Source organism: Pantherophis guttatus, chromosome 2 (genome assembly GCF_059756535.1).
Source record: "Pantherophis guttatus breed Tessera chromosome 2, ASM5975653v1, whole genome shotgun sequence".
NCBI lineage: Eukaryota > Metazoa > Chordata > Lepidosauria > Squamata > Colubridae > Pantherophis > Pantherophis guttatus.
The window spans coordinates 67,098,656-67,123,722 of NC_142064.1; the positions used below are offsets into that span (position 1 = coordinate 67,098,656).

Consider the following 25,067-nt stretch of genomic DNA (forward strand, 5'->3'; position numbering starts at 1 on the left):
CGCTCTAATACTGGAGTTCTGTTCCTAACAGAGTGGAAAACTGAACAGTATTGTGTCTTGGAAGATCTTTTAACACTCACCTATGAAAATAATTTTTATTATGTCAGTGGCCAAAATTCTATAGTTAGACCAATATTTAAAACAATTTAACTGTCTCTATTTCAAATAAAATAAGACAGTATAAATTTAGAGCTAATTTATTAAGGCAATCACAACATGTTTAGTTTTACAAATGTAAAATTTAGTCCCATTCAAGGAAACAAAATTGTACAAAATAAATGTTTGGCTACTTAGCCAGATAGGGAATTATAAAGTGGGTGTTTGCAATTTGATAAGACGCATTATAAGAAGACATGACAGCTATGAATCTGAGTTTTTTCCCACTCTGTCCAATGGAACAATGTTAGCTTGAATCTGGGAGGATGCTGAAATGTGTTAGTCTCTTCAAAGTTTGGGGATGGTTATTTGATTTAAGTATCTTTCCAGACTAAAGGAGGCCATAGCTACTCATAATTATTCCTGGATAGGGAAGATGGATTCATTTGTGCTTCTAGTTTTCTAGCACAAGTTCAATAACTGCTCAACTGTAGCCCATTATTAGAATAGCTTCTTTTTAAAGCCCTTTTTTATGCTAAATCTGAGGTAGGCCCCTTTATGACCTGTGGACTTTAACTCCCAGAAATCCTGAGCCAGGCTGGCTGAGGAATTCTGGGAGTTGAAGTCCACAAGTCATGTCTGAGTCACAGTTGCTTGTCCCTGTGCTAAGTCAAAAACAACACAAAACAACACAGTTTAGCACCACAGCAACACTCTAGATCAGGGCTGCCAAACTCCAAGCCTGTGGGCTGGATGTGTCATGCTCTGGCCACACCCGGTTTAGTGAAGGGGAAAAAAGTCCCGCTGCCACCGTGACGACTTGAGTTTGACACCCCTGCTCTAGATTTATGTTATAGATTTATGTTATTAATACATGCAGCTGCACTGGCTTCCATGCTGAAGTACTTAATTATTCCTTCTGCTAGAAAAGGGTAGGGCTGATATGAAAAGCAATTATGAAATAGAATCAGTTGGAGCTCAGCATCCTTAACTTTAGTTGGTGCATAAATTCTTGTAAATGTGTCAGTGCAAGATATATCATGATATTAAACCCAAGAACTTTAATCTAGTTTAGTTTTGGAAAATATATTAATATTTTCTGTTCTGGGTCTTGATTGCTATTCCATTGGTAAAAGGGCTAGGATTAGGAAGCAACATGTAAATTTTTGAGTTCATAAATTATAATCTCCCTTGTAATAGGATCACTTTGATTATTAGCTGTCCTCAAGAAATGCAATCTTTTCCGTTCTCCAAGTTTCATGTTTTATTTCTAATTAACATTCAGCATTCCATAGCTTTTGTGAATCTTAGTGCCCCTAAAATATTCAATCCTCCTCAAGCTCTTAGATCTTTTTAACCAAAACACATTTCTTTTAGACTTTTGCAAATCTCAAAATTCAGCAGACTGAATAGCCCCCTTCCTCTAGCTTCATATTTCCCATTGGCTCTCATTGCATGTGATAGGTTTCTATATTTGGAATCTACGTTTAAAATTAAAAATATTGTCTGATTAAGTAGTTAGAGATCTGTCCTACTTGCTGTATTCCAGGGAAAATATGCATTTACAGCTGGTGAATGTCCAACAACAGCTACTGGAACATTTTGCATAGGATGGGCATCTGGATTTTTTTTTTCATCGTTGATAGGATAATGACTCTTACCATTTTCTCTGAAGGAACTGACTGTTTAATAAATGAGTTGCTAAAGGCATCTTCTAATTCACATAACCATGAGTGTTTACTAGGGTCTTTAGCAAAGCAGCAGCAGAAGTACAAGGAATGATTAAAATACTTGTTTTATATTTGTATTTTCAAATTTTGGATATAAAACAATTGTTTTGATTTTACTTTGTAATATATATATCTATGTAAAAACATTTAAATGAGTAAAATAAATAATTAGATTCAGTTAATGACAAAATATTTCTGTGAAAATTGTATTGTTTTCTCAGAAAAGTGAAAACAGGGCTGTTTTTTCACTTTCAGGAGGATTTAATGGAGAACGTATATTTTTACCCTTCTTTTCAAACAGCATATTATAATAAGGCAGGCATTTATGGAAATATTTTGATTTTATGCTTATTCTGCATTATGCCTATGGTAATGACATCTTGACACTGTCTGAATGAGAGTAATAGTTTGAAATGCTCAAAAAGGGAAGGAATTTGTATTTAGTTTCTGTGAAATGAAAGGAAAATTGTTAATTTGGCTGGGAATAAACCTTCACAAAGGAAAACCTGAACTTGCAGAAAACAGCCTTGAAAAATGGCTTGCCCAGGGAACCTAGAGGCCTGGGGCTTAAGAGACGAGAACAAAATAAACACTAGAGTATAAAAAAAAGACTCTGAAAGAATAATATTTCAGAAAAAAAGTTGGAAGGGACAGATTTTAATTTAAGGGAGCTGAACAGGAAGACTTACAATCAGTGGTGGGTTTCAAAAATTTTTTACTACCAGTTCTGTGTGTGTGGCTTGGTGGGAGTGGCATGGCTTGGTGAGCGTGTCCACCAAGATTGTAAAATCTCCATTCCCTCCCAATCAGCTGGGATTTGAGAGGCAGAGAATAGATGGGGGCGGGGCCAGTCAGAATTTTTACTACCGGTTCTCCAAACTACTCAAAATTTCTGCTACTGGTTCTTCAGAACTGGTCAGAACCTGCTGAAACCCACCTCTGCTTACAATGGTTTTTAATGTTTTAGGTACAGTAACCTTTGGTTTTCATATATTTTGGATTCCAATTATGCATGATTTGTGAAAGAAGTGGACAGAAAACTTTAGCCTGTCTAGGGACAAAAACTTGTACAAGCACTCTCCTTTCTGCAGATGCCATTTGGTGGTTAGCAACTTTATTCTGCTTGTGATGTCCATTCATATGAAAGACATTATAGACGTTTTTAAATCCTGACATACTAAAAATAAAATTTCAGTCATAACATTTGGAAAATAATTGGTTAGGATATAGAATATATTTTGCTGAAAAAATCTGAATATTTCTTATTTTCATCTTTTTTTTTTTTTTAGTTTGGGAGCTTTTCCAGCCAAAAAAGTATTCTATATGCAATGCTTAATAAACAACTTGTTCTCTTGAGTAAATATATGATGGAAGATATGCAACATGACTGCTTGTATAGGAAAAAAAAGCTCATGATGGCAATCAGTAAAAGAAATAAAAAGTTATTTTGGTTTGACAGGGGTGAGTTTTTAAACTATATTAATTGATACCTACAGTAAAATTTTTAACAAATTAATCAATCTTTGAACAAATAAATTTGCATTTAATAATTGCATTCAGAGCTGTAAAAAAATCCAGGATAAATAAATTCTAGGTACCAGGGTACAAATTCATACTTAGATATGAGTTAAAATATATAACCAATATAAAATAAAGGATTTGCTAAGTAGGAAAAGTAAAATACCCCAATAAAATTTTCATCTATTTGTGACTAATAGTTTTTAGTTTAAAGCAACAAGAACTCTATAATTTTGAGCTAATGTCTCATCTTTTTCAGATCAGTAGTGGTTAAACCAATAGTTAATGATGTTCATCATGTAATTTGAGTGTCGAGTTTGTTTATGCTAGACCAACTTTATCCATACTCCAAACAAATTATCTCTTATAATCACCAGCCTGAAGATAAATCTGTAAATGTTTTTCTGATGATAGTGCTGTGGTTGGCAGGTGTTAAAAGTGCCTCCCAGGGACAAAGATTGAAGATGGGCTTGTTCCCACAAATCCTTTAGGCAATGATGTTTAGCTTTCTAGTCTGTCATCTGCGAAGGAACCTTGCATGGTGCCCTGCTAATGAAATCTAATGGGCAGAGGTCACATATCTTTATGAAAAAGAACCAAAGCTACTGAATGATGAATGGAGTCTGTGGATTGTAGCACATTTATATATTGTTGCAGATTGATATTTTTGCCAGAAAAACTCTTTCTAAGCATGTGGATATTTGATTATTAGGCGATCATATGCATATCCACTTAGAAAGTTTCCCCTCTAACAGCTGCATTTATGTATATGGCAACAAAAAAAAAAAAAGACAAGATGGCAAATGGAGAATAGAGATATAAGCTCCACACACCTTGAACGTGTGTGAGGATAACCAATACACATATGAAAAGGGTAGGACTTGCATTGCAATGTTCTCTCTGCCATCCTATTGGTTTTGACTCTCCCCTACAGACTCTGATGCCTATAGATTTAGGTGGAATATATATCCAGTCTGAGCAAATAGGACTATCTCCCGAGAAAGCAGTCAGCCTCATTGGCTAGAGTGCACCAAAGTAGAGGCACCTGCTTTCTGCTAGCTTACCCATGGATGATCTGCCTTATTTTTCCTCCAAAGGAAAAAAAAACAATGTTCTCATTCAAAATAATGAGAGAGATATGCTTCAATATGTCAAAGACTAGCAGAATAGCCTATCTTTGTCCCCTTGACAACATATCTCCTTTCAGGAAGTTCAAATCTGACAGTCTATGGAGATTTTCAGTCACCCAGGTCATGGTTGTACCAAAGGTGCTTATTTCAAGAGGCAACTGGACTTTCTGGTTTTTTCTTTGAAAACATTTTGCTTCTCATCCAAGAAGTTTCTTCAGCTCTGACTGGATCCTTCCAGTCAATCCTTCCATTCCCCACCATTGAGTCAGAGCTGAAGAAGCTTCTTGGATGAGAAGCGAAACGTCTTCAAAGAAAAACCAGAAAGTCCAGTTGCCTCTTGAAAAAAGGACCTTTGGGTTCAAATCTGACAGTATCAAAAAAAGCTAGTTGCAGATATTTGTGGAGAATAGGAAGGGAAACCTGATAATGGATATCACTCTTTGAAATTGGAATTCTCCATCCAAACTTGGAGTAGAAACTTATCTGGGATACTGTCTCAGAAGTTATATGAATACAACAATATATATTCAAGATACACAGAGAACTATCTTTATTCTATTGCTGAAACAATTTAGCCATCAGCACAACTGTGTAAATGCAAACTTGCAGAATGGCAAGATAATTGCATCCATACTAAAATGTATTAATATACTTGACTATATGCATGTGAAGTACATTAGCAGTGTCTTCAAATTGTTTTCCAAATATTCTAACTTTATCATTTTGGAATACTCAGTTGTTTACTGAGCCACGATTCACGACCTTTAAAAGATCTTTAATTTGTGGGAAGGAACTTAATGCATCAGATACTGCTGAACATTACTGAGTCTTTTTTTAAAGTTGTTATCAGTTCATTTGCTGTAGTAGTACTGCTGTGCTTAGAGACAGTTCAATAAATCAACTCAAGCTTGATGGATTCGATAGTCTATTGCAATGAGTGCACGGAACACGCAAAGAATCTCTTAGCTTTCCCTCTTTGAGAAAAGGGTATGCAAAGAGCCTGGATGGATGAATGGTTGATTAATTTTCCTAGACATTTTTTTGACAGCAAGAAATGCGTTTCTTTATTACCATGTTTGCATGACAGTGATACTGCATGGGTGATAGTACAAATTACTGAATATAAATTTACACTTGGGACAGTCTCACTAATAGACAGCTCCTGGACAGTAACTATGCTGGTCATTTTTCTGCACAGTTTAGTACTTTATTATTTGCAGCCTGACCATGGTACTTTTGTCAAACAGCACATTTCTCTTAGTGTCTTAAGTGTAAGAACAGATTGTGGAAGGGCATACTATGGATATGTTTGAGCAGCTTTTCAAGAAAAAGGCTTTAAGTATAAAACAACAAAGTTTTGTAGAAGATCCATACTTAAAGTGCTTTTGTATTTTAGATTCCAAAATAAACAAGACAGTAGATAGCAAAAGATCATTAGAGAAAACTGTTCTTTTGCTTGTTCATAAATTATCTGGGATTGAGATGAGCATTGAATTGACTTCTGGCCTCACATTACTTAAAATACTTAATAAGGGGCTGTGAAGAATTTTCCAGTCTGAAGACAGTAAAGTTAAAAGGGGAAATGTGGTGTAAAATGATGAATGTTGTGTCAAAAACACCTTAATATGCATATGGTTTGAGTTGTTACAATTGACCAGGAAAGAATTCTAAGCTTAGTAGTGAATAGCTTGATGAAAACAAACTTCTGCTGTTAAGAAACAGTCATATAATAGATAATTTTTTTAAAAAAATAGAAGTATTTATGTATTTACTTAATTTATTGGAAAGTTTTATATGATTGCTCATCTATGTACTACTGAAACTCTCGTTGTGTATATCTATTTCTTTGTTTGTATCCCCAAGTTGCAACAATTTTTGAATCGAGATACCTAAACTCTGCTAACATAAATAATGTGTAAAAAATCTGAGTTCCATTAATCCTGTGCAAATGAAATTTCTATGATGTCAGACCAGTTTTAACTGCAAAATTATGGCCACTGCACTATCTCTATGATCATGATCTCCTGCCTATAGGCTTCCCACAAGTAAAATCAATAGGGAAGCTAACAGAAAGTCGGAAGCTGTTTCTTCCTACTACTTTTTTTTTTTTTTTGCTTATCCTTGGTCATTCTGTGTATCTTTTTAGGTAAATAAATATTGATAATATTGAACTTCATTTGCCACTACAATAATTTTTTTATTTATAATACAGTATATGTTGAGTATTGAATGGCAGATTTGAACAAACCAATCAGGGACAAGAGCGGGAAATTCATAGGACCATCAGTGGCTGAAGCTGTGGACAGCTCCTAGCTATAAAAGAAGCTGCCGCGGCTAGGATTGCCATTGCGATTTACAGAGCTAATAAAAGTGTTGGAGTTTACTGCGTGTCCTGTCCTTTCTTGCGCCCACGATTTAACACTGGCGACAAAGGTGGGATCCTAGGATAGAGAATGAAGCACTGAAACCTCCACAGCAATCACCAGCCACCCCGATCACCAGCCACGAGAATCGGTCAGATCATCGGCTACCACTATGCCTTCAATCAGCCCACCCGCACCATTTAACCCGGCTGGAGAAGACTGAGAATCTTACATGGAAAGATTCCATATGTATATGGAAGGGAATGATCGCTTAAGCCTGTCAGAGCAGAGGAAGAGAGCCATATTCCTTACACACTGAGGAGCCGCAGTGTTCAAAATGGCAAAAGCACTCGCAGCCCCCACAGAATTGAGAACGATGTCCTGGACAGATCTACAAAACATCCTCAAGGCACACTACGCTCCCCAAGCTTCATCCCTGGTAAGGAGACATGAGTTTTACCAGAGGGACCAGAGGGAAGGTGAGTCAATAAGCAAATTCATCGCAACCTTGAGGGAGATAGCCACAGCCTGCGATTTCTTAAACTTAGAAGAGGCTATGAGGGATCGGCTAGTATTGGGACTAAAAGACCTTACATTGCAAAGCAGACTGCTAGTCAAACCTCAGATAACCTTCAAGGAGGCACTGGAAGAGGCCACAGCATCAGAGGCATCCTAGAAATCCGCGGCAGCCATGAAAAAAGTGAACAAAGGGCCACAAGGGAAAGAGGAATCCGGGGTCCACTACGAGGACGTGGAAACAGAATCGGAGGAAGAAGAGGAGGATGAGGTCCACCACCTACAGACAGACTGGAGAGGCAAGCCACGAGGAAAAGGGAAGATGGAATTCTGGTGCGCAGGCTGCAAGGGGAATCATCCCAGGGCAGAGTGCTGATTCCGGGATGCCATATGCCAACGGTGCAACCGGAAAGGGCATATAGCGAGAGCCTGCAGGCCATCTCAACCAGCAGCCCGAAGAAGCCACTCAAACCGCCCGCCAAGCTCACCGTCACCCAACCGGTCATTCAAGACAAATGGAAAAAAGCAACCGTTTAGAAGAAGTCGCAGAAGTGCGGACTCCGGATCGGAACGAGGCAACACCCACCAAATGTTACTAGTGGGTCATGCAAGCGTGGGAAAGTCCAACAAAATGGCAGCGACCGTACTCATCGAGGGGAGACCCTGCAAGATGGAGGTCGACTCGGGGTCCTGCCTATCCATGGTCTCCTGGAGAACAATACAACAGCTGGTTCCAGGCATCAAACCCAGCGCACTCAAACAGCAAAGGCTGACTCTCGTAGAATACCAAGGGAACCGAATCCCAGTAGGGATTCCACGGGAAGATTCAACATAGCCTACAAAACCTTCAAGGCAAAGTTAACCCTAACCATCGTGGACAGGGACAGACCTAGCCTATTGGGCCTGGAGTGGTTCGAGCCGCTAGGACTGGCGGTCACAGGCATTGATCACATCAACAACTGCAGCTGGGAAGAAGAACTGATGGCAGAATTCGCGGAAGTATTCAACAGCAAATTAGGCAAGTACACGGGGTCCCCAATATCCTTTAACCTAGACCCCCAAGTTGCCCCTGTCCAGATTAAACCCAGGAGGATCCCTTTTGCTCTAAAGCTCAAAATAGATGAGCAAATAGACAAGCTAGTTGCTCAAGGTGTATTAGAGCCTATAGACCATGTGAAATAGGAAACACCCATTGTCACCACAGTTAAGCCAGATGGGTCGGTACGCATCTGTGGTGACTACAAAAGTACCGTGAATAAGGCCCTGCAACAGAGCGCTTACCCGATACCAATGGTGCAACATCTGCTTCACTCGTTGGGCCGTGGAAAGATATTCGCTAAACTAGATCTAGCACAGGCATATCAGCAGCTCCCTGTAGACAATGTCACAGCCGAAGCCCAAACAATCGTAACACACAGGGGTGCTTTCAAGTGCAAGCGGTTACAATTTGGAGTCAGTGTAGTCCCAGGATTGTTCCAAAACCTGATGGAACGATTACTACAAGGGATTGAGGGAGTTAACATCGGACAGAGTATTAGTTCAGTACAGCGAAATGCTGCCAATCCGGTTGATGTGCGACACATCACCTTTTGGCATCGGAGCTGTACTGAGCCATTGCATGCCAAACGGAAGAGAGGCCCCCATAGCATTTTACTCCAGAACGTTGAACGTTGTCCAAGCCAGAGAGGAACTACAGCCAGCTAGATAAAGAGGCACTAGCTGCAGTAGCCGGAATAAAAAGATTTCATGAGTATTTGTACAGCCGGAGATTCGAACTCATCACCGACCATAAACCATTACTGGGCATCATCGCCGGAGACAAACCCACACCCCCCATTCTATCACCAAGAATGCTGCGCTGGATAGAGTACCTTTCTCTCAAAGGATGACCCAACTGGTCACAGGGTTGTCTGGTACAATATTAACCTTGAGTAGTCAACAACAATCAAGTTCTATAAACACATAAAAAATAAAGCAAAAACTCTACAGAATTAAAGCCACAAACTAACCAAGGTGCCATAGCACTTCCACACCAAATATACCTTTGTAAGGCTCAGTGCCTGGGAGAACAACTAAGACTACACAGCCTTCTAATGGGGTCCTCCAGATTATAGGATGGAACCTGTTCCACAAAGCAGGCACTGCTATGAAGAAGACCCACCTCCTGAATATCCCATCCAATGATATTGTTTGATGGGAGTGCTGGTATGTGCCTCTCTTATTTGATATGCTGGGACAGGCAAATAGCTTCAGAGAGAACTGGGTCTCAAACCATTCAGGGCTTTAAAGGTGAAAACCAGCCCTGAAGTAACCAGAGAGCCATTGCAGGTCACACAATACTGTAATTAGGCTATGGGGCACCCAGAACTGCCTGCGTCACTGCATTCTGGACCAATTGAAGTTTCTGGGTGGTTTTCAAGGACATCCCCATATAGAGTTCTGTATCCCCACATTAATATAATGTTTTATACATATCTATGGTTGAGAAATATTAGATGTAATTCTGACCTCTGCTGTCAAAAAAGAATAAAAATGGCAACCAAAATGAATAAGAGGTTGAAACAATATTGATATAAGGAAAATGTATGTTTGACGGCTTTTTAGGTTAGGAAGAAACAATAAATAAATATGGTGGGGTATGGAGAAACTAGACTAGGTAACATCATCAGTGCTGATGAGCACTGATGATGTTACCTAGTTCAGGTAATAAAACATCTGTAAGAAAACAACCAAGCTCAGAGAACACCAAGGACCCCTCAGTTTAAAAATATCTTGGAAGAAGAAAATGGCTAATGATTTGTACTGTTACCAAGAAAATTGCATGAATGTATCCATGTAATCATCAGGAATCAACCTTAAATTGAGGGTAATTTTGTCTTCACCTTACTGTTAATAAATTACTTCACTTTAATTGGTTGCAAAAAAAGAAAAAGAAAAGAAAGACCATGGTTTCAGCAACTGTAGGAAACTAGATAAAATAGGCATCCAGAATGCACAGACAGAACATTCTAGAAAGAAAACCACAATAAGAAGAATGGAGTCTGGGTGGATCAGTAATAGCTTCCTTTTCTTTTCACAACAAAGCAAATCAGTATTATTACCTGAAAACTTTTAGTAAAAAGTCATCCATGTCTGGGTTCAGGAGGGGGTTTGTAGTAATTAGCATACATTTTTCAACAAACAGCACACAGGCTGTTGGCACGGCATGTGTGCGAAAACACTGATGTTTACCCTATTATATTGCAATTTAAAGATGTCATAAAGTTTGCCCATGAGTTCATAAAACAGAAAAGAGCAAACTGAAGCATTGACCATGAAAAGGCTGTTCACCTTTCTGCTACTGAGAAGAGTTGAGTTTATCCCAGCTTGAGGATCTTTGGGGTTCATGACATAATTGTCAATGTGAGAGAAACGCAGAGTAATGAGGAAAGAAATATATTCCTCATTTATACTTAGCGATAGTTGGATATTTTTAGCAAATGAGTTGTCAGCAGAAAGGCTTCATTAGACCCATCAGGATATCTGGCCGTGAATAACAAATCCCACACTGTAGTGACAGTTTCTTTGAGCCAAAATGATGGAGCGCTTCTGACAAAAGCCATATTGTGCTCCCCATGCAAGAAGAACAAAAAAGACATCTTATTTTTAATTTGGGCAGGTTAATATTGACACAGTTAGTTTCTCCAGAGAGTCTGATGTATGAACAATGAACATTTACACAGGGCTCACTTGAGTAATCAAGTGTCATATGCCATCAATCAGAAAGTATTCTAACTATTGAGAAGAACAAAAACAAAATAAATTTCATTTTAGTCCTGTGCTTAAAATGGTGTTATTTTTAATTATTCAGGTTTACCACAGCTTTCTCTCAGAAAAAGAAATGTGACAATATATTTTGACTGTATATTCCTGCACCTCTATATCCCTCTGTTTTGTACTTGAATTGAAGTTAGCAGGATTTTTTTTTCTGTCCTTCAAGTACTTCAAACATATTCAGGTTCTTACAGGATAAAATAACAAAAAATGCAAATTACCATATTGCTTCTGAGTATAATTTAAGGGAATTATTCTTATGAAAATAATGGCAGCACAAGATTTGAGTTTCACACATAAAAGAATGAAAACAGCCAGTATTTTTTAAAAGTAAAATTAGTTCCATATTTTTTGTCTAAATAGTTTAGGAGTAGCAAAGCAAATTGAAATTATTTATGGTTCAAGGAATTGAAGTAGATTTCTGTCTTAAACTATCTAGAAATAAAATATGACTGTAACTTATTACAGATTTAGGTTCCAGTATGTGGGTGAATGGTTCAAAATTTAGTCTAGAGTTTTATTGAAGCTCAGTTTTAAGACATTATCTAATTAGCATTTGACTTCTAAATTCGAAGGAAGTTAAATTAGAATATGGAAATTATTGGAAATATGAAGCATGAAATGTGAATGCTTATATTTAGCATATTGTATCTACTAGTCAAAATAGTATATTGAACAACATTCAATCCTAAGAGCCCTTGCATATTAGATTGTTTGACTATACGTATTTATTTATTGGTTTATCCGTGCCTCAACTTTTGGGGGTATGCAAATAATACAGATATTCCTTGAGTTACGACTATAATTGAACCCAAAATTTATGTTGCTAAGACATTTGTTAAGTGAGTTTTGCCCCATTTTATGACCTTTCTTGCCACAGTTGCTATGAGAATCACTGCAGCTGTTAAGTTAGTAACAATTATTATTAACAATTATTAACAGTAATTTTTATTATGTATTTGATTAATCCATTACATGTATTATTTATGATGAAATACGTTTGACAGCATTTCTTATTTATTGTAAACCCAATAAACCCAAAGCAGATTTTAAAAATGGCTGAAGAATTAAAATAAAAACTGAGGATTTCTATAAAGAGAAACAGATTTTTTATAAGAGAATCTCTACGTGCCTGAATAAATGACCTGGGAGAATAGTTTGACAGGGCAGTACAGAAGAGAGATTGTCAGAATAATGCAGCTGAATTCATGTTGTACCTCAGATTATTAATGTTTGAAAGGTCTGGCTCTATCATCATCATATCACACTTCCCAATTAAGACTTTGTATTGCCTAAGATGCTTTTATTTTTGCTGAAAATTTCACCCTAATAAAAACTTGAGAGACCTATCATTACTCCAGGTTTTCAAATGACTTCAAATATCACTTTGTATGTACGAATATGAGAGTTTCAGTTGTTAATTCAATTATTTTCTTCAGTAAATAGTTGATTTGTCATATTACAGGATTATCTGTTTCACAGAAATATCAATGAAGACCTGAAAGCCTTTGTAGATAAATATGGTTTTGATGTCCTTGTCATTTCGGCCAGCTATTTATCAGAAGGACAAGAAAAAAAGCAAATAGCAGTTTATTCAGAAAACATGGAGCTAGGAAATCAGGTATGTATTCTGGAAAAGAGACTGAAATAATATAAAAACTGGCATTGTCATAGAGGATGCAATATTACATCATATTTTGCCATTATTTTTAATAATACAGGATGTTAAATTCTTAGAACAATAAAACATCATTAGATGGTTAAATGATAGAAAAATTAGAGAAGAAAAGCAATTCTAAATTTTAAAAACTGAACTCTCTTTTAATAGTTTTATGTCATTGTTTTGTTTTTATTTAACACCTAAATCATGAATGTGCATGGATTTCTCAGTATAGTTTTTAAATCTGCATCTTTAGATAGAATAGTCATAAATACTATATATTAGAAATAACCCAGTTTCTGTATTTTTTGCTGTCTAAAGTTCACACCACAATAATTACTTTTTTTTAATCAAAGCATATTTGTATTTATTGTTTTGGTTGAAGAAAAGATATGCTTCTTCTCCATGTCCTAGAATGTCCCCTACTCTAGCGGTCTTTACAGTATAATATACTTGTTTGCTATTTTTGATATATTTAACTTTAAAATATCTTTTCTTACAGTTATATCTAATCTTAAACCCATCTTTGCAGGCTCGAGTTATTTGCTGATATTCTGCCTTAGTTATATGTCCCTCTTTCCACTTTTTATACTTGTCCTTTTTATCTTTCAATTTATCGGAGAATTCTTTATGCACCTATGCTGGTTTCTTTTGAGAGCTGTTATTTTTCTTCTCTTCTCCACTGATATTGTGCTAGACTGGGCTTTTATAATCTTACTTTTCAAAGTTTTCCAAGCTTCTTGGGTTGTTTTCCCCTTGAGGATTCTCACCCATGGAATCCTTCCTAGGCTGTCTCTAGTTTATTGGAATTAGTCCTTTTAAAGATTCTAGTTTGACTTTGTTCTTATGTTAATATATTGTTAATATGAATTAACTTGTTAATGTGAATTAATGTGACACTGTATCATAGAAAGACCAGACAATTTGGATATATTCATATATGTGAGAGTTCCACCACTCTCACATATATGAATATATCCAAATTGTCTGGTCTTTCTATGATACAGTGTCACATTAATTCACATTAACAAGTTAATTCATATTAACAATATATTCAAATATTATTATTATTAACATTTTTAAATGTTACAGACTGCTGTGGTCAAATGTTTATTCCCACTAGGGAAAGAATATGATGAACCTATCTGAAATTGGCCATGCTCTTAGGAAACTTAGGTCCATTAATTAGAGGACTACCATATTTTTTGGAGTATAAGACACACCTTTTCCCCCCTAAAAGGGGTAAAAATTTAAGTGCATCTTAAACACTGAATGTAGCCCCGCCCACTCACTGGCCCCCACCCTTTGGCCTCTGCCTTGCAGCAGTTACCTCCTTGCAAGCAAACAGCAAGAAAAAACAGCTCCTTTCAGCTTCAGCACAGCCTAATTAGCACAAGTTGATTGGATCGGCCTCCCGCCTCTCAGATGATTTTCTCTCAGCTGTTTTGCGCAGGCCTCTGCTGCTTGCTGCAAAGTGGTAAATTGCTGGAGCAGATTTTTTTTTCCCTTGTGCTAATAAAGCTATGCTGAAAACGAAAATGAAAGTAAGGCAGGCTGTTTGCTGTTTGCTGCAACGAGGCAAAATTTCTCAGAGGCAGAGGCAGATTTCTTTTTCTTCTTTTCCTCACCAAAAAAGGTAGGTGCATCTTATACTCCGGTGCGTCTTATACTCTGGTGCGTCTTATACTCCGAAAAATACAGTAATTAGTAATTAAATAAACCCAATGTTGAATTTAATTTTTTTCTTAAGCATTTCATTGGCTTTTGCTTTTTACAATGACATTGAAATAATCTAGCATTCTATGCTAGATTCATCTAGTCTAGTCCCACATAAATTTATTAGGCAGTGATTAGCAATAACTGAATTGAGCCCTCATCAAACCATGCACATATATTAGTGCAATGCTTCTTTCCCCAGAATTTGCCCCCATTCTAATATGGCAAGGTTCTGGTGAATTCTGGGAATGGTGGATGGCTATTGTTGTTTTATCTGGTGCTTCTAAATAATGCTGGACTGAGAATACTGCATAACAATATTTGCTTTTATTCTTCTAAGGGTAGGGGAATATTAGGGACCAAGGTCAGTAATATTAGACTCTCTGAGACCGATAGGCTAAAGTTTTATTTCATTTAAGTTCCTGTTGCTTAAGCACTTGCTCAGAGTATATTAGAACATGAAAAGTATTACAAAGGAAAAAGAAGTAGACTTATTAAATCAGTATTAATTTTTATTAAACTTACTTTCATTATGTACAGTTGATTAAACAAAACTCTGGTGTTCAATATATTTTTTTTCCTTAATAGATTTGCTGCGAATTAGAAGAATGTCAGAATCCATGCCTGGAACTGGATCCTATGGAATATGGATGTGACCAACTTCTTATTTACCAGCAAGAGAATTACGTAGCAAATGGTGATGAAATTTTTTTGCTAATGAAAGATGTTATTAGCAGAAGACATCCTGAAATGGCACCAAATAGTAGAACATCTTCCACCGAAGCTGTGGCTGGAAGTGCTCCACTTTCTCAAGGGTCTTCTGGTATTATGGAACTATATGGTTCAGACATTGAACCACAACCAAATGTTGTGAACTTTATAGAAAACCCTCAAGATCATAATGGGTCAGGGCAAGCTCATGCTGATGTTAACATAGACCTTGTGAGTCCTGACAGTGGTCTTGCTACTATTAGAAGCAGCAGATCATCTAAGGAGAGCTCAGTTTTTCTTAGTGATGATAGTCCAGTAGCAGAAGGGGGTGCATCTCATCATAGTTTTCTTTCTGGATTTGACTCTTATAGTCCCATTCCTGAAGGAGCAGTTGCTGAAGAAGAAAAGCCTCCATCTAGAAATAGTAGTGACAATTACGATCTTTTTAATTTTGATTTAGCACCTATGCCATCAGTTGAGACATTGTCTTCACATTTGGTGGACTGTTCTGTGGATGATTTCTCCCATGACAGTGGTTCATCAGAAGAACAGTTGTCAGCTAGTTCAAAAGCAGATGAGAAGACAAATCTATCGGAATGCGATATTGCAAGTTATTCAATAGACTTTCGAAGAAGAAATGAGGATGATGATATAGTAACATTGAATGAATCTGGCCACCAAGAAGAAAATCACAGAAGTTTCTCTGAAAATAAATCAAATTTGGTTGCCTTGGAAAATGAATTTTCTTCTTGTCCAGAAATCTTGAAAAGTGGTGAGAGAAGAACTCCCCCAACCCCAATGAATAGCCTTGTAGAAACATCGCCTTTAGATAGTGGGCCACCTTTATTTTATCCACAAGATGTAATTGAAAGAATTAATGAAATTGATCATGTTAAAAATCCTCATTCTCGCATTAGATATGGGAGCTGGTGGGATGGTTTTGAATTAGATTCCAAAAATGTTGATACATGGAATTCAACTGAGCCAGAATCTGTATTTCAGAGTCCTGATTCATGGAAAGATTATAAATTAAATATGTTACTGAGACAGCAAACTGACAGAAGAGCATCAGATTCAGCATGTATACAAAAGCAACCAAAGCATATGGAATTTTCAAGAACAGATACTTGGAAAAAACCATTTAGTCCTGCCCAAAATACTTTGGAGTTTCAACAGAAAGATGATGAACAGCAAATAGAAGAATTTTCTAATGTGTGGAACTCCAGTCAACCAGCTTGTGGACAGTGGAATAATAGTGGACATATAAAGACAAACTTGCCTAATGTTTGGGCAGAGTTTGAACATGATATCTCAAGACCCACAGAACATCCATGGAATGTTTCTCAAGTGGAATTTGATCACTTTTCACAAAATTTTGATAAATATTCTATGTCTAAATCTTTGCTGGAATTATCTGTAGATAATTTAAGTGAAAATCCAAAAAATCAAATTGATTTCAGTTCTCAAAACAACAGGGAAGATAGCTCATTAAGAAATCATACAGCATATAAAAATGCAAAATCTAGTTTTGGCATTATGCAGAAAGATGTTAAAATGATTACAGAAAACCATAGTAACACTAAGTCTGACAATACCACTGTCTGGGAGCCTTGTGATTCAAACATCAGGAAAGATATGCTTGGAAATCTTGGCTCTTGGGAAGATCCCTTTCTGTCATACAAAGATCCAGAATTTGTTACATCAAATACAGGTGAAGATCTGATTGTTTCTCCACCAGATACAAACTATTCAACATCTGATTCATATGTGTCACCCACAGGTGTTGGAGATGAAAAAGAAAGTGAAGACAAATATTCTGATAGAAAGCCAATCTTTGACCAAATAAGAAACTCAAATTCAGATGAAACTGGAACGGAAACATATGATTTATCAGATAATAAGTCATTGCCACAAACATTTCCTGTATGTTCATCTGATTACAGTGAAGTAAGTTGGGAACAAACCCTTAATAATGAAAAACAAGTAGAAGCTGAACATTCTGACCTTAATATAAAAGATGCTGTTGTATATGATTCAGAACAAAAAGTTGCAGAGCTTTTTTCAGGTGACTATGATGTTGATGACAGTAGTCCTTCTGAAAATAGTGGAGTGATGTTGATCCCTGCACAAAAAGATAATAATTCCCCTCTAAGTAGTATCGTGTGCACAAAAGAAGAAAATGGTGAGAGGAATAATGAAATCATTTTTGAAGACATAGGATCTCCTTGTTTTGAAGCAAATGATACAGAAAACGACATTTTAGTTAATTATCAACCTAGACAAAACAATCAATCAGATCAAGAAAGTAAACTTCTGAACAAGCAATTTGACCAGAAGGCTGAACATCTTCAGCACGATCAAGAAATTACATTGGAGGATAACAGCTTAACTTACTCCTCATCACTAGAAGTCATTGAAAATAAAACTATTGTAGGGTCATTCCCTCTTAATAATATTAGAAATGAAACAATGCAAAATGACATGCAACTGTCACTTTTACTACCTCTTTCATATGTTAATAGTTCAGAAGAAAGCAGAACAATTTCTGATTATCCCAGTTCTCCAGAAAAAACTATAACTAGTGGAAGTCTGGAAGAAGTAGCAGCAGAACCACCAGAAGTAAATGTATCATTTTCCAATTGGACTCATCTTATCACAGAGGAAAATAATGAGGTATCCCAAGACAATAATGTGAAACATGTTATGTCTCCCAAAGAAGATAATGATAATTTGGATCATTTTAACACGATTGAATATCAAAACTACCATTCAGAGGGGGTGTCTACACTAGTTTCTAAACCTTTTGATGAAGATCTATCTGAACAAAATATTCCTGATATGGAAAGTCCCTCTTCAGTTTCTCCCAGAGAAGAATGTAATCAAAGGAACCATTATCCAATAATGGTTGAAAATCAAAACATGATTAATAGATCAGAAATGAACGCTTCAGAGTCAGAACAATCAAATCTTTTTTTGCATGCTAAAGAACAACCATCAATAGGAGACGAGTCAACCCCTAACTTGAACACTGATAAATTTGAATTGGAAAGTTGTGAAGACATTTCAGAAATGCTCGACATTGAAGACACAACTTCAAATTATGGAAATGAAGGAATTTCACAGAATCTATATGCAGAAGATATTGAACCCCTGGATACAACAGATAAGCCACTACCAAATAATTTATTACCATATAAAGCTGATTCTTCTGAATTAAGTGAAACTCCTGAAAGTGTGGAGAGTGAGAATGAGTTTGCTCATGAAAAATGTATTGATATTATACTGCATCATGAATTGTCCCAAATCCTTGATGCTTGGAATACATCAGTGAGTGAAGAAATGCAGTTTGCTGGATTAAGCCCCATGAAGAATGAAATGTCAGAAGGATCAAGTAATTCCCCTACAAATACTTCCCTCAAAATTACTGGTGAGGAAGATAATAGCAGTGGCGGGTCCATTAATAATGATACATATTCAGGTCCAACAAGCCCAGATATAAGTGATTCTTCAACTAATATACATACCAGGGAGAATTTTCAAGGAAGTAATACCCAGAGTGAAGGTATATGGGACGTTACAAATGATATCAAAATAGATGAATCTGGAAAGGAATCCCTTGAAAATAAAAGCCAAGAAGATTCTGAAACAAACACTGATCACAAAGTTCCTAAAAACTTAGTTCTTTGGAATGCTCATGTGGATGATGATACATCTTCGTTATCAAGTCCTGGAACAGATGAAGTTTCAGAATGTTCAAATAGACATCAGGGAGGAATAGAGTCAGATTTAGACTCTGAGAAATTGGAGGATGCTATGAGAGAGAGTGAATCTTTGCATTTCCATGAAACCAATCTTATAGTTGATTCAAAAAATTCAAATGGTCAACCTAAATTGAAGGAAAATGCTCAGATGGATGCATTAAATAAAACCTCCAAAGATGTTAATATTATAACAGAAGACTATGCCCATGAAACATCTGAATATTTTATAGAAAGCGAAATAGATCAGGAAGATGTACATAATCACCTTGAACAAACATCTGCTGTAAACAATGAAGAAATTTATAATCCAAATAATTTAGATGCCTGGGATATTCTGTTGCAAGATAATGCAAAAAGTGCATTAGATGAAAATAAAAAATCCATAGAAGAATGTTTTGGATTTCCAGATGATACATTTGAATGGTGGAATTTGGAAAAACAAAATGAGAGTTCACTTGGATTGAATTCAAGGAATGATTTAGAAAGAAACTATGCAAGAGTTATCCCTGATAATACATGGGCAGTAAATCCAAAAATAAATGAAAATGTTGAAGAACCAAATCTTACAGCTACTTCCACACATGAAAAAGAATCTACACAATGTAACAATATACATGAATATAAAAATGAGGAACCTGTACTGACTCATTGGTATGAAGGGTCAGATCAAGCTTGTGCAAACATTGGAGAATATGATGGACTACCGTGGCCACATATTGATGAAACAGAGAGAAGACAAGAACCCTCTCCTAATACTGTTAAACAAACTGTTCCAGAAGACTGGCAGACAAGCCTGCTAAATGCTGTTGCTCAGGAAGATCTAAAACTTGATCCAAATATGATAACTAGAAGTAGATTTGTCCCCAGAATAATAAATCAGTACAGTGAAATGCAACCAGAGACTATTAACAAATCTCCATCTGATCCTTCACTATCTTTAACAAAACCTTTGAGCTCAACACCTACTGAAGAAAGAATTAACCAAGGAAATTCATTTGTTCCTGACATATTACAGAACAGCACCCCAGGAAACTGCCAGATATTTAGTATTGATCCAGATTTGTGGACTGATGTAGACCATCCCTTCATTTTGAAAACAAGCAGAGAAAACCCAGATATATTAAATCACTTTGATCAAGACAGCAGTTCACAGGCCTCAAGCAGTCCTGATGTTTGCCAGTATGAAAGCAAGGAAACATATGCACAAACCTCTGTCCTAGCTGAACATGAGGAGCTCGGAGTGATGTCTCCCAACTTGTTAAAAGACACTGATTTTCATTTTAAACAGCAACTGGCAATTGACAGAGTGGAATTATGTCCTGAAGAAAACGACTCATGTCTTTCAAATAAGTATGAGAAAATCTACCAAGGAACATCTCCAAATGACAAACTACCTGAAGTTGAAAAAGAAAATATTAATCAGGAATCTGTTTTGGCCACAGATAATTTTATGTGTGATAATTTTCCTGTAAATGATCAGCTTTCAGCCTTTGGCCATGTAACAGGACTAACTGAACAGCTGAAAACAGTGCATACTGCACTTGATGACACTGGAAAAGAGTATAGTATGAATAAGGTACCAATTATGAATAACCAATGTGTGATGCTGAATGAAACTAATCCTTTAACAGTCATTGACGAATCAGAGAAAACAGAAATTCATCCAACACTTACAAAGAAACAATCACCACAAGCCTCATTAGAAGAAAAGGAAAAGGTCCTATATGATTCAGAAATACAATATTCTGCAGATAGTCTACAAAATCTTCAAAATACACAGGAAAATTATAGTCCAGAGTTTATAGAATCACCCCATAAACAATTAACACTAGCATGTGTTTCTCCTTTTGGTTTGGACACTCTTCAAAAAGATGACATGAACATTTCAGGATCTAACTCTACTCTCATAAAAGATGATGTTGCTGAATATTCTCAACAGGGTTGGGGATCCCTGTTATTAGAATCTGATGGGACTCCTGGATCTTCATGTACTTTGAAAGCATTTGAGTTTGAAACAGATTCAAGTAATATTGAATCTCCAGTTGCTGGTAGTGAAATTGACATTTTGGAATCTAAAGCTACTAGTTTAAAAAATGAGGTTACAGAAGATCAAGAAAATCAAGGCTGGGAGTCATTTTTATTAGAATCTGATGAGAAATTGCAACCCTCATGTGTTTTTAAAAAACCTGTGCATGAAATATATTCAAATAGTATTGATTCACCAACTAGCGAATATGAAAATAACCTTTTAGAAAAGAAATCTGATGATGTAAATAGCAAAGCTGGAGAAAGTTGTGAAAACTGGGATTCTTTATTGCTGGACTCGGAAGTAATTCCCGACTTAACAGATGATTTGAACAAATGTGAATCCAAAGAAAAATCAACTCATATTGATTCACCAGCAGATGGAGTCATAAGCGTAAACAACGGTGAGTAAAATTAGCACATTTATTAGCATAAGATTTTTTCTAGGCAAGTAAAATCTTTTTTTGCATATATTATAATCATGAAATGATTTAGAAATAAATTATGAAAACTTTTCCAAATAAAATGTAAAAATGGAGATACTGTTTTTAAAAAAAGTATATTTATTTTTAAAAGAATATTTCTTCTTAAAAAATAAATATTCAAAATCAATGCATACACCGTAAATGTATTTTTAGAGACATTCACTCACACACGCTATAAATGCAATATTCTTTTCCAGCTGTGAATTGTCTAGCATGTCTTATTTTAAGTGAAAAACTATTCTAAGTAAAACATATAATGAAATAATAAGAGGCTATACAAATCAAACTGATAACTGTTTTCATATTTAAAATTAGCAGGAAGAATTAACCGCTTTAACTAAAACTTTTTTTGTTTAATTTCAGAAGCTGTCTGTGATGTGTTTAATTTTGATAGTAAAGAGACCAAGTTCCCAGAAAGGACAAGAAATGACAATAAGGAAGATAAACAATTACAGGAAGCAGAAGAGCAGTCTTCTTTAGAAATGGACTATATACTCATTAGCGGTGAAGAACATGTATCTTTGACAAAGGACTTATTGGTAACACAAGAAAGCAATTTCCCTTCAGCAGTTGCTGAACAAATGGATTCTCTTGAAACATTTTCAGCAGACTCCTCGGATACATTACAGTCAATCTCCATAATAAATGAAAGTGAAGGACAGTCTACTCTGGAGAATGAATGGGACTCTTTCTACTTAGAAGAGAAAAGTTCTGCTCCTGTGCCCCAAAAATGGGAAGGTGAAAATAAATCACCCAGAATCCTTGTACAAGACCAGGAGTGGACTATAGTAGGCCAAAATGGAGAGCAGGAGGTATCATCTGAAGATAATTGTAGCAAGCCAGTCACAATAGAGTCATTATGCAGACAATCCATTAAAGAATTAGACAATGTTTTAAGCCAGGAACTGATCTCTGAGACCCAAACTGATATCCCACCAGATAAAAGCTCTTACCAAGCCTGGGAACAACAGGACAAGATTTCATGTGATACCAAAACAGATGCTCCTTTCTTGCAAGTGGATGCTAATGATGTTGAATTGGATGATCATCCACAACAACCTCCTGGAGAGAGCATGGTTAAAGAACAAGAAACAGAAGACGAGATTCCATCTGTGGACAATGAAAGACATCTCCATCAAACAGTAGGGTAAGAACAGACCTGTAAATGTTAAGGCCTACAAATGTTATTGCTGAATTTATGATTGATGAATGTATTGGTACATTTCAGAAGGTTGCTCACACCAAAGCAAGAAGTAGATAAACTTTATACTAGTATAAGAGCTTCCTTTTATACAAGGCAGATTATCTAACTTTTACCTCTCCTATATTCTGCAACAATCCAGTATAGAGCAATCCAGCAACTGATGATGTGCAATGAAGATATGCATTGATGAATAGTACTAACTGTGTCTATTGAAAGGATATTTGACTTTTGAAATACATTTTGTGTTGTATATTTTCAATGTAGATGCTGTAGGAGGAAAATAATAGTCAAAGGTATTGGTAGCTAAAGATCAGATGGAGCCTGTTATAACAATATTATTAAAAGACATAAGGTGTTATGAACTTCATCAGATACATAAAGAGGCTATGTGTCAGCCCATATGCCTGAAAACATCTATAGTTTTGCATACTTTGATATATTATCAACAAGAACATATTTGTCTTTAACTTACAGTAATTGATTCAGTGATGTTTGAAATTCTGTTAATATCAGTCTAAACCAGGTGTCAGCAACCTGTGGCTCCAGAGCTGCATGCGGCTCTTTGGGCCCTCTGCTGTGGCTCCCTGTCGGGTGATCCCACCACTGGCTGGCCCCACCCCTTGCCCTCCCCCCAGTCACTTCTTGTCTGGCCTGAGAAGGTAAGGACAACGGCAGGGGATGGAGAAGCGGCCAGGGCAGAGACAGAGAGATAAAGAGAGGGGGGGAGGGAGGAAGAGAGAGATGTCAAAAGGGTTTTGTGGTTCCCAGTGTTTTTTTAACGATCAGTTCTCTGCCCTAATGACCGGCTGGGTAAGCGTGGCTAGGGGGGTGTCATGTGACTGGTGGAAGTGAGTGATGTCGAGTTGGCCATGCCCACCCAGGTTTTGTGGCTCCCGGTGTTTTCTTTTCTGTGGAAAACGGGTTCAAATGGCTCTTTGAGTGTTTAAGGTTGCAGACCCCTGGTCTAAACCTAAACTTTGATACAGTGATGTAGTGTTGTTACCAAGCAGCTAACCTGCATATTGAGAATTCTGATTTAAAGTGTGTCTTAGGCAATCTCTGTTAGAAAAGCTGGATGTAAATAAAATCAAATAATAAATACAGTTTAAATATAATTTGTCATTCAAAATAGCACAAAATAACTTTGATCTAATTTTTAAGATATCAAATGTCAAAGTTTGTAGTGAACAAAATTATTCTAACCATCATCCTATTGTCCCATTTTCCACTCCTGTTCCTGGGGGCCTGGGCCTTTGTTTAAAAAGACATTGTTCATTTCTCATATTAATTGAATCTTTTTCCTTTTTCCTTTCAAATCAACTTTCACAGTTCTTAGTTGTTTTTACTGTTACCGTATTTTTAATCTATCCTGTACAGGTAGTCTTCTTTTAGCTACTGCTTCATTTAGCTACTATTTGCAGTTATGATGGTGATGGAAAAAACAACTATGACTAGTCTATGATTTCACAGGTCTATAAAGCAAAGGAAAGTTGAAGTAAGAACATAAACACTGTCTATCAACTCACAGAGCATCCCTGGCCTGCTCACCAGTTGTAGGTTTCACTTACCTTCGCTACTGGTTTGGAACTGTGAGCACCTGTGTGCGCTTGCTTCGCTTGTGCGTGGCACTTCTGCGCATGCGCAGAGTGTTCATGATAACATCTGGGCAGGTGGGCGGAGCCTCCTGCCGCAGTTGCTACTGGTTCGCCCGCCACTGTTGCTCACTTAGTAACTGCTTTGTTGAATGACCTAGTTGTTGTTCCCAATTGTGGTTCTTAAATGAGAACTACCCATAGATCTTTTCTCAGTTCGTGACCTCTCAACCGTCACAGATTCTTTGGTAGAACTTGGACAAGCTAGGGATCTGGGTTACCTCTGAAATATTGCAGAGAAAGAAATGTTGAAGTGACACTATGTATTCATCCCCTCCCCCATACCCCCCAGTTCAGTTCTGTATGTCCTGTGTGAGCAAAATAAACATGAAGTGATCCTAATTTCACTGGAGCATGAAAACTTGCTATAACAAGTTACTTGTTATTTAACTTTTTCCTCCAGTCCTATGCTTAAGTGCATTACTTGTTGATGCCTTGTCTCAGAATGATATGCAATTCTTGCAAAATATATTGCAAATGTTTAGTTTGTCTTCTTGAAGGTAATCTCTTAGCTGCAAATCTCATGACCATAATAATGGCACATATAAACATTTTTGGTTTTTCTCATTCCGTTTATATTTTGCATAAACTGCACCACCTCACCTGAGTCTATCACAGTGGGGTTTTTTTCCATGTAAAGATTTTTTTAACTTTATCAAATAATTTTACCTCTCCTCTTATTTTTAT

At 36.6% G+C, this 25,067-nt stretch overlaps 1 protein-coding gene across 7 annotated transcripts in view; it reads left to right on the forward strand.

Annotated features, from left to right (window-relative positions):
* Nucleotides 1-25,067, forward strand: part of PRUNE2 (prune homolog 2 with BCH domain) — a 112,198-nt gene that overhangs the window by 49,534 nt on the left and 37,597 nt on the right. For all 7 annotated transcript variants that reach the window (XR_015732238.1, XR_015732237.1, XM_034410202.3 and 4 more), the window contains exons 7-9: nucleotides 12,632-12,787; nucleotides 15,131-21,443; nucleotides 21,888-22,671. Coding sequence is in view for 5 of the 7 variants with exons in the window: in XM_034410202.3 (XP_034266093.2) it covers nucleotides 12,632-12,787; nucleotides 15,131-21,443; nucleotides 21,888-22,671 (7,253 nt within the window). In the remaining 2 variants the exon portion in view is untranslated. The remainder of the gene's footprint in view (nucleotides 1-12,631; nucleotides 12,788-15,130; nucleotides 21,444-21,887; nucleotides 22,672-25,067) is intronic.